This window comes from Coffea arabica, chromosome 6c (assembly GCF_036785885.1).
Source record: "Coffea arabica cultivar ET-39 chromosome 6c, Coffea Arabica ET-39 HiFi, whole genome shotgun sequence".
NCBI lineage: Eukaryota > Viridiplantae > Streptophyta > Magnoliopsida > Gentianales > Rubiaceae > Coffea > Coffea arabica.
In genome coordinates this window covers 9,380,188-9,391,359 of record NC_092320.1, presented here as the reverse complement: position 1 = coordinate 9,391,359, position 11,172 = coordinate 9,380,188, and the positions used below count along the sequence as shown (strand labels likewise).

At 36.6% G+C, this 11,172-nt stretch overlaps 1 protein-coding gene across 1 annotated transcript; it reads right to left on the bottom strand.

Annotated features, from left to right (window-relative positions):
* Nucleotides 1-7,672: 7,672 nt before the first annotated feature.
* LOC113691565 (ethylene-responsive transcription factor TINY-like) lies at nt 7,673-9,886 on the bottom strand. The gene has a single exon (XM_027209768.2). It carries the CDS (start codon nt 9,127-9,129, stop codon nt 8,152-8,154), a length of 978 nt encoding a protein of 325 aa, XP_027065569.2. The 5' UTR covers nt 9,130-9,886; the 3' UTR covers nt 7,673-8,151.
* Between the last annotated feature and the right edge of the window lie 1,286 nt (nt 9,887-11,172).

Here is an 11,172-nt window from a genome sequence, read left to right as displayed (position 1 = left end):
GGTTTAATCACCATGTATAAAAGTATAAGAAGATTACGTGGATAAATGCAAAAGTCACAAGCAGGTAAAGTGAATATTTATACAAGAAATATTAAAATTTTATTGCACGCGCTTTTAAAGGGCGTTTGGCATCAACGCCGCAACTGATTGTGTGTTCCGTCTATTTTTCACTTTACATAAAATCACAAAGAGGGGTTATGTGGCAATTTTAAAACTTTCGGAGTATTATTTGACATTCTATAAAAGCATAGGAGGTAATAAATAATTTATCCAAAGTTAATTAACTTTGTTAGAAAAATAAATCTAACTTACTATCTGTCTAAAATACCCTTATATTGAATAATTGAGTATGACTAATTAGCTTTACATGCAATAAGTTAGATTGTACTAAAATATTAAATAAGGGCATCTTAGAGAAGTTATAATATAACTGTATTTTTTAATTGGAAGGTGGAAAAGTGGACCATAATTCGGGATGAATGAAAAAGAAAAACAAACCTATTAAAATGGGACAGAGGGAATATTACCTATACTAGGTAGGATAAGGAAGAATTGGGGAAGTTACAATAGAAATTCATTATTCTTTCATGAGGGTTTTTATAGTTCTTAAACTTTTAGAAATCCGTTCAAATCCGTAGAACAAAAAGTCCTTGAACTTTGTTCTACGGACGGATATGTTCCTTCTTGCCACTTTGAAGCTAAAGTTGAGATTTTGATCCGAGGATTTTTATCACACTTGATTCATACCCTCCTAAACTTTGTAAGATTATGTTTTAGAAAACCAATAACCACAATTGAGTAACCTTTAGTAATGGCTACTATTTGTTTTGTTCAAGGAAATGTTTATTTGTGAAAGTGACTTGTAAGGAACCATACCTGAAGTTGGCGTATGGATTTGATGTTTTCGACGACAACCATGTTCAATTTGTTTAAAGTGAAGTAACCGTTCAGGCATTAGATGCTCTTGATACGAAAACTTATTAACCTCGGAAATGCTGTTAACAGACCACGAATATCCGCCATACAAGCGAGCAACCAATAATGTTACATGCTAAGATTCCAGCAGTAAAATACAAAATTGGTCCTAATTGCTAAAGGATACTTGAGAAATTATACCCGTGAAGTGATAAATCTCGTCAAATTTTTTCATTTACTACCCGATTTTATTTATTTATTGTTTAGTGTACTTTATTCTCAGTTCTCTTTCGCTCCTTTAATAAATGGAAATGGAAATAATAAAGGCTCCATTTCAGCGCTTCGAAATGCTGTTCGTCCCGCGTATGTAGGAAGTGAAAGTTTGAAGATAATATACTAATAGTTAAGGTCGGAATTAGTTCTAAAATCGATGTCCAGAATGCATTAGAGTGATAATAACTAATGCTACATGATTTGTCGTGGCTTGATTTTGACTCTAAACCGTTGTCATTTATACTAACATGTTACTGAAAATGACATGTTTCAACTGTTTGCGCTGTAGTCAGAATCCAAATCACAATACTAATAACAATAATAATATTTAGCACTCACGTGATTAAGCTTAAGTGCTTTCCTCATTAAGAGTAATCTGCACTAACTTCCTAATTACCGCAGTTATGTGTAATAAATACTCCCTCCCTTTTTTTATAACTGACGTTTAAGGTTTTGCACACCAATTAAGAAAAGTTTTTCATTGTTTAAATCTATACACTACTTTCCTTTTGTACCCTCATTAATTGTCCAATTCACTCATGTTTTCTCTCATTAGAGTATTAAATGGTGCTGTTTTACTAGGTCAAAAGCAAAGAGAGAAGTAATAATTACTAGGAGTAGTAATTAAGCGCCTTGTATTGGTAAGGAGAGATAAAAGGGTAAAATTGTGAAAAAATAATTAATGCTGCATGGGGATAATACAACGACAGATAAAAGTACTTAAGAGCAAATTCCTTAAACGTCGGTTATAAAAAAGGGAGGGAGTATCAAACAGGAGTAGATAAAGAAAGGTCAAATTATGGTCTTCATTTCGCATGAGTGCGAAGAATAAAACATTATAAAAAAAAAAAAAAGCCAATGAATTTTCAGGAAATATTATTATGATTATTATTATTATTGCCTTTTCATCTTCTCAGATGTATATATAATATAGGAAAGAAATACTTGATCGAAGAGATGATGAATGTTGAATCTTGATGAATAGCCGGCTGATTAATAACAAGGTCAACTCTAGCTTGAGCAATAATGGACTTAATTGTACGGTTAGGGATTAATATGACTACATGTTTTGATTGTATGGTTAGGGATTAATATGACTACATGTTTTGATTGGGCCCGAGCCGTCGCTGTGTTATATAGTCTGTAGTAAGTACAAATTATTACTGCTACTTTTAGCTAATAATATACTATAGTATTATCTATATATGAAGTGAATAACTCAATCATGCGGCAATAATAAGTCATTTTGTTTGGATTGTGAATTATTAGAGATATTTTTACTGTAGCACTTTTTGTGATTTGATGTATGTGAGATAAAAATGTAATTGAAAAGATAAAAAGGTGCGTTGAAAATTATAATGATGGTATAAGCAAATATATTTTGACGAATAAACCACAATCCAAACAAATATGAATTTTAATAATTATAGGACTATCTTGGACCTTAAGAATATGCCGTAATTAGGAAAGCATTAGCTAATAATAATACTTCACGACATGTCCTTAAATAGTATTGAAATTGTAATTTCAAGGTAATCATGGTTAAATAAAAATAAAGATCGAAAAAAAAATCTGTTAATTACCTGTATTTTATTCTGTGGGAGGTAAAGGGTAGGGGTGGCAATTTTCGACACGACCTGAAAACACGACACGAACCTAACACGAAATTAATGGGTTTGGGTTGAGGTTTTGGGAATTCGGGTCAGAATCGGGTTGGACCCGATGAACTCGAAAAGAAAACATGTCGATTTCGGGTCAACCTGTGGTGACCTGATATGACCCGATATGACCCGTTTACGAATTAAAAATAATTTAATAAATATAAAAATAATTTTATCTAACTAACCTAAGTTATTCTTTTTTTCAAAGGCATTAATTACTTAATCATAAATGAATTTATTTAATTTGTGTGAAGTTGAAATTATTTTATTTGGACAAATAATATATTATATTATTTTTTACTTTTATACTGTTTTAATTTATTTTATATTTTGTTTGGGATAAAACACTTTTACGGTATTTAATTTATTTTAGATTTGGTTTGGAATTACTTATTTAAATTTTTATTACTTGATTATGTAATTAGTTTTGTGAGAAATTGATTTTATTAGAAATTACAGTGATAAATTAATAAATTAAAATTAAGTTTCGGGTCATTTCGGGTCGACCCGCCAACCCGTCAACCTGAAATTTTCGAGTTCGGGTCAGCATACCTGACCCGTCACGGGTTGGCGGGTCGGGTTCGGGTCAACAGATTTTCTGGCGGGTTGACCCGAACCCGACCCGCCAACCTGATTTGGACCCGAATTGCCACCCCTAGTAAAGGGTACTTGGACGAAAGTTGGCTTATTTACCAATTTATTTGCTTTGATTTTTTTCTTTCTTTTTTTTTTCTTCGATATACCAAAAAAAAAAAAAAAAACCCTGTAGCGGTTCCCTGTGGCAAAAAAGAAAAAAACCCGTAGCTAGTAGATCTACACATTTCACTACTGTTTCCAAACAAAACTTTAATAATCCAGACCATCATGTTAAGCTATCCTGTCGCTGTTACGAATTTCACGTAATGTCCCCTTAAAGAAGTACTGCACGCCACTAGCAAAGAAGTGAAGAAACTCACCATATACGTACCATAGTCAAGTGCAGTACTCTTTTTCTTTTTCTTTTTTTTTTAAATTTATTGCAACAATAATATTTATATAATTTATTTTAATCTAATTTAAGAGGACGAAGAAGAGTCTAACGAATGAATCTGTGGGAGAAAGCGTATTGAAAGTAGCAGCCATAATTAAAGGTAAAGTGCAGTATTTGGCTGTCTTCCTTCCTTTGGACTTGTTCCGACATCATCTCAGCTTACAGGCTTATAGCTGTCGCGGTGATGGGATGGTGTCGCAAAAGTTTGACTTCACAGTCTCTGAAAATGGGTGGCGCAACTGAGCAAAGCCAGAAGACGGAATTTGGGTCGGAAACTGAGCAAATCTTGTTGTTGGTCGGGCGAGCATTCAAAATGTGTATAGAATAGAGCTAGGAGGCATTTCCTTGTTACAGGTTTATTAGCTTGACCTGATGTGCCGGGCCAAGAATCGAGTTTTATTGCTCTTGCCCATAAAACAGTCTGGAAATGTGGTACAAACTACAGGTTAATTTATTTATACGGCTTGATTTGAAATTTATACACTGGCTTTTCTGTAGTACTATCAGTTTTTTCTTTTTCTTTTTCAACTCGTACTTATTTAACATGTTCAAAGTGGAATCCATGTGTCAATTTTGCGTGTCCAGGATGAATTGTATAACGAAAAAAAAAAAATATATATATATATATATATATATGTGGGAAGAAAAGAAAATTCTTTAATTTGCTTTAAATAGATGGTGGTAGGTAAGCAAAAACATGCCTTACCTTCTCAAAATATCTTCTTTTTTTGGTTTTTCTTTTACTTTGGTTGGTTCAGTACGCTTTCGTATCGATTCAACCACCAAGCACGATTCATCCACAAGTTGTCCATTCTTTTTAATCTCCTCCTCCTCCTCCTCCTCCATCACGATTTCTGGGTAAAAATAAAAATAAAAATAAAAAAAATGCAACACTGGATTATTACGTGTCAAATTTAGAAGGTCTTTAATCAGAACCATAAATTAAGCCGAGATTCGTTAATACTTGAACATATGTTTGGTTTAGATTTGGGCAACTGCATATCTTTACAACTAAAAACTCCAAAAGTCTCCAACAACCTTCCAAGACACACTTCTACTATTAATCATAATTATAAATTTACTGTTTTGTCATGTTCTTCTTCTTAGTCTACAGCCTCATTTTATTAATAGCCTTTTTTTTTTTTTTTTTGGTTTGGAAAGCAATTTTTCAAACAATTGCTAGATTGCTATGTTTTTTCAAAGAAAATTTATTATATTTTTCGTGAATATATTTTTCAATCACCTTTTTACCTCACATATATTAAATCGTTACAGTAATTTTTCTACCCAAAAAAATGCAATCCAAGCATGAGTATTTTAGCCACACTACTATTATCTCCTTAAGCATTTTCTTCAATAGGCTTGTACTGATTAAAATATTGTGTGACCGCAAATGCGTTGGACCATTGAGAAATCCATGGCATGCGTGCATATTTTTTTTTCAATAGTAAAAGTATAATAATAGGGCAATGATCTTGAGGATTGGAGAGGCGTGATTTGTCGAGGGTAGTTGAAGGAATGAGGCTGTCTAACATCCGTAATCCATCAAATTCTGCTCAAATCTCTTCTAATAATAATTTAGTCCCGTATTAACCAGCATCGCTAGAATGAATCTGATTCCACTTAGTTCATATATATATATATATATATTTTTTTTCTAATCATTTTCTTTGGCTTTGACCGAGTTTCGGGTAAATCTGATTCCAGCTTTCAGTATTGAGAAATGCAAAAACACGTTCTAGAGTTCATTGTATTAATCTGTTTCCCCGTCGTTGCCCCTCAAAAGATAAAGTGACATTTTCAGAGGACGTTAATTTGGTTGTTTGATAAGTTCTTGGTTTCTTTCTCTTTTGAGAAACTAATTCAGTAGTTCGAATAAGCTCCAAACTTCTAACCCTACTAGTCGCATAAGATCGACGCTGCAACGTTATCAATTTATTTGATTTTCGACGGATACACAAATTTATTCGTTAATTTATTCAAAACACGTGAAAAAGCCCAACGATTTTTCTACGTTTTGCTTTTTGGTGTGAAAATATATTATTATTATTACTAGCTTCTATTTGTACACATGGTGGAACGCTGCTTGCAAGTTTCTTTTCACTCATCCAAGGAAAAGAGGAAACTGCTTAAAGAGTGGGAGAGAGGGTAAAAGTAAACCAAAAAAGAGGACGAAGGCACTAGTTGATTTAATTGATAAGAACAAAACATGAATCACTTTTATTTTTTCAAAAAAAAATTTGAGTATTTAAATCCGGTATCGACGTGAGGATTGTTAGCTTTTTTGGTAAAAATTATTGTAAGTGATGCGTGATTTTGAAAGCATGTCCTGACACGTAATACAGCAATGATGATCCGAATTAAATCTATTCAAATTTTTTTATTAAAAGAGGGAAAAAAAAAAAGAGGAGGGTATATGTAATGTAGACCCATGCAGGCAGGGCACGGCACGGCATGAATGAATGAAATGAATCGTGTTTGTGAAATAACAAGAAGGATATAAAAATAGGACATAAAAGCAAGGATAGCTGGATGAAAGCTGTTTTTCCTATGCTGGCTGAGGTGTCAAAATCAACGTCAATTTTGCCCAACTCCTCACAAACACAGAGAAAAAAATCACCCCACCTAGACCTAGTCATCCTCTTCTGCTTTTCACTTGAAAATCGATCCAGCAAGTCCCTAAAAGACCCACCAAATTTTGCTAAATGGTAGCTAGTTGATTTTTTTTGAGTTCTTTTTCCTTTATTCAATCCTAGCCAAACTCGCGTCTTTCACTCTAGGCAGGGTGTAAGCCAAACTGTTTGTACTCGAGAAAAATGTTAGTAGTATTAAGCATAGTTGCAGGGTCAAACTGGCCAGGATCCCTTTACCAAAACCAGTCGACCATTCAATTCAAGCATCCGTCTCTTTGCGGGGGGTTACCCTGCCCGTCCCTCTCAGGCCCCCCAAAACTCCACCTATTTCATCAACTTTGCCTCCTCCAAAATTTTCTTCATCGCCGTGTAATTATCTATTTGCAGCCGCTGCTCACTCTATAGAGAGTCTAGTCTAGATAAAGCTAAATTAAGCTACCACTACCATATACGCTGGGCAGTTACTGCTTTGGTGGCACCCCATTTGCGAAATGGCACCGATAAATGTTGTTGTATTGTACTAATAGTTTATGGTACCAATAAAGACAACAACAATGACAATCATGATGACGGAATACTACTATAAGAAATTGGGTCATTCTTTAATTAGCAAATAGAAGATCAACGAAAAAAGACGAGTGCAATTTTGTTTGTGCACGGCGACAGCCCCGGCGAAGCGACTTTAATTTTAGGGGCAGTCTTCGGCATCCCAATTTTTGGAAGTCCATGGCTTTTCCTCGTTAGTTTCATGGACAAGAGAAGCTAAAGAATAAAACGAAAAGCTAGAAAGAGGGACACGGAATTTGATTGAACCGTCAAAAGACCAGTACGAAGGGGCCAAAAAAAACCCTCATTGAAAATTGGAAAAAAAAAAAAGAGCAAAGGTAAAAAGAAAAAAAAAATTATATACTCGGTTGGATCGTCAATTCTTAAATTATGCAACGAAAAGTACGTAGAACTTACCTCATTGAGCAGACTAATGCAAGGATACGGAGCAATCTCTTTTTAAACAGCGATGGGCCAATAATAAAGTAGTAGTCAATGATGCCCCTTTCTTTTCTTCTTCTGGTTTGTAAAGCAGTCTATACATATGCTGCTGCTCCCGTAATAATAATCATTGAAGAGAGAGAGAGAGAGAGAGACACACACACACAGAGGACTAAACCAAATGAACTCAACCCTTTTTAATTTATGCGAGGAAGGAGCTGGACCAAGAAACAAAACGTTCACGATGCCTTCTTTTCTCTCCTTTTATTTTTCTCTCTGATCATCAACGTATCACCCATACAATCATATAGGCTGAGTGTCAAAGAAGACAAAATCCTGCTACTGCTACTAAACTACCACTACTACTGCTTCGTGCTTTCGACTTTGAAGTAACCAGCAAGAACTTGAGCTGCAAGAAAGGTATAATAATACATTTATTGCTACTAGACCTACTATGATAATTTTTTTTCCCAAGCCACGGAAAAAGATTTACTCCATGAAAATAAAGAGAGTTTTCATCATAAATTAACAGAGCAAAACTCAACCCCAAAAAAAAAAAGGTCCCAAAAAATAAGAACCATAAACTGAACACACCATCAATTTGCTTGAATTAATTACTCAAGAACAGCAGCGGCATCCCTTGTCTTCTTCACTAGTGCAGCTGCCATAACAAGCCTTCAAAGCTTCCTGAAACGACAGGATTATCAACTTCTGCCATTCCCATTAATCCCGCGTGGTTTTCCCCAAAATATCCATAGGTTTCCACACTGCCATGCAACCACGGGTGACCGTAGTCCCATCCCATGTTATCTACGGAGTCCATGAAAACCAACTCCTCCCGGGCCGACTCCACCGAGTCGTAGCTCGCCCCCAGGCTCGGCAGCTCGACTATCTCGCACAGCTCCTCCGCCGCCGCTGCCTCCGACTCCTGCGCAGCCGTGGACACCTCCTCCGTGCACGAGGACGGTGATGATGACGTGACGCTGGAGAGCAATGAGGACGAGCAGGATGATGACGTCATCGAGGACAGGCATGGCGTCATCACCCGAGAGGACGAGGACGAGGACGACTGGGAATGGGAAGACTCATCCCCGGGTTTAGCGCGTCCGTCCATTTCGAAATCCATTTGAGCGGCTTTTAAGGCAGCAGCCTGGACGTCAGGCGGGGAGCTCGTGGCGGGTCGAGGCAAGGAACCCGCGAGCTCCGGGAAGTTGAGGATGGCAGAATTGCCCTTGATGGAGAGAGCCGCGACGTCGTGGGCCCGGGCAGCCATTTCGGGGCAGGCGAAAGTGCCCAACCAGATCCGAGACTTCTTCTTGGGCTCGCGGATTTCCGAAACCCATTTTCCCCAAGCCCGCATCCTGACACCTCTATACACGGGATGCTTGCTGCTGCTATTATTATTATTGTTGTTGTTGCTGTTGTTCCCAGTCTGACTTCTAATATTGCTGTTCTTACTGGAACGATGGGTATCATTATCATCATTGCTTCTGCTGGCAGCGGAAGTGGTGGTGGTGGTGGTGGTATTATTGTCATCTCTGCCGCGTTTGCGGTGGTGATGCATGTGAGCGGAATCAAGTGTGCCTGAATGGCTGCTTGATTCAGTTTCAGAGTGGGGAGGGTCAGCCATTATTTGAGAGGGAGGATCTGAAGAGGGATCTGCTCCACCAGTGCTGCAGCAGCAAACAGTGAAGCCTATTTAATGAAACTAGGCTATAAAAAGAGAGATGGGCTCTTCTCTTTTTTTTTTTCCTTTCTTTTTCTTGTGTTTTGGGGAGAGGAGGGGGAGGGGGAGGGGATGGTCAGAATTGTGACTGGTGATGCAGGGTGTTTAGGTGAGAAGAGAAGATCATCAAAATGAAGATGAATAGGAATTAGAATATATGGAACCGGGCATTTAGTTTGATGGGCGGGGGGAATTGATCAAAGGGAATGTGATATTTATATGTGTGTGTGTCTAACCTATATTAATAAAGGAGAGTAGGGAGGAGCAGTGTTTATATTTTATGTTTTTCGCTTTTCTTTTTGGGAGGCAGAGGAAGAGAGAAGAGAGTTTTTGTTTTTGGGGGGGGGGGGGGGGCCTTCACTATGGCCCTCAAATGACCGACCCAGCATTTTACTCCATCATTTTCTTAATGACGGAGCACACAGACAGAGGAGAGCAGAGTACTGTATTTGGCGTAAAAATTAATGTTTAATATAAGCTGCATCAAATTGGGCGGGGAAAGTGCTAAGGAGTTGGAGGATTAAAACCAAAAAAGAAAGAAATAGATGAGAGAGAGAGAGAGAGAGAGAGAGAGAACTGAGAAGGGAAGTCTGAGTTGAGAAAGGTGGGGAGGCTTAAAATGCAAGCAAGCGATGAGTTTACGCACTCGACTCACTGCTGATTAGAGAGACTCTTGAATGGTTGAAAATAACTTTGCAATAGTCAAATACCAATGCACGAGTTCTACTTCCCACAGCTGTATTGACCAAATTCAGCCACTTACTTCTTGGTTTCGTCCCCAGCGTTCTTTCATAGTACTTGGCCTACTAGTAGGAGTGATGCAAATATGACTCTTCTGCAGTCTACAGTCTACGGTTCGTAAGTTTTACTTTACATCCTTCAACTGTACCCAAATTCTCATTTTTGTCTTTAAATTTCAAAGCAAGACACGTTAGTTTCTATGCTATAGAATCTGCCCATCTCTCGCCAATAATTTCACTTAAATTTGGGCAGATTTTATATAATCTATCCAACTCCCGCCAATAATTTCATTTAAATTGGACAAATTTTATATTTTAGAAACTAAAGTGCCTCAGTTTTAAATGTGGAAATCTAAAAACAGCTGAAAGATGCAGAATGAAACTAATCCTAAAAAAAAAAAGTGTTTGAATTGATTTTTTTTTTTCCGACCACCTCTTGCGCTACTCTTGCTCTAATCCATACTGAGGGCAGGCTCAAATGAGCCAATGGGTTAGGGACCCTGATTGCATCTTGTAATTTACCTAATGGCCCACCTAACACTTATTGGTTAGTGTTTGGATTGAATAGCAATAATACTTAAGTGGGTTTGTTTGGATAGAGATTTATTAGCCAAAATTTATTTGCTTACATAACCATTACAATTTTCAATGTACCTTTTTATCTTCCCAATTACCTTTTTATCTCACAGACATCACATCACAAAAAGTGCTACAGTAAAAATATCTCAAATAATTTACAATCCAAACAGAGTAGCATATAATAGTTTTTTTTTTGGAATTTAAATGCAAGTTATTTTCTTTTCTTTTTGTTCCAAAAATACATGAACATATACCAAAGATAAAATAAATTTTTCATAACTATTTTCTTTTCTTCTGGATTTCCCCCCCCCCTAATTTTACTTTATTTTTGGTCCATATAAATATGGAGTAACAAGCCAATTTTTAATAAAAGTTAAAAGAAGGTTAACATCACTTTTTCTAGTCCACAATCAGTAGTGTCTGGTAAAATTGACGGTTGGATGTGTCTGGGACAAGAGGTAAGGTTGCAAACTAAAGGGCAGTAACCCTTTTACTATTTCTTAAACGCGTAGTTTAATCACTACACACACACACATATATTTTATTTTTTTTCTTTTTAAAATTTCGTGTTGTTCCAATGCTTAATGGTGCAAGGGAAAATAGAAAAGCAAACAAAGAAAGCCGAATC

Excerpts from the sequence above, each read along its gene's own strand:
- LOC113691565 (XM_027209768.2), bottom strand. The coding sequence starts at position 9,129 with ATGGCTGACCCTCCCCACTCTGAAACTGAATCAAGCAGCCATTCAGGC.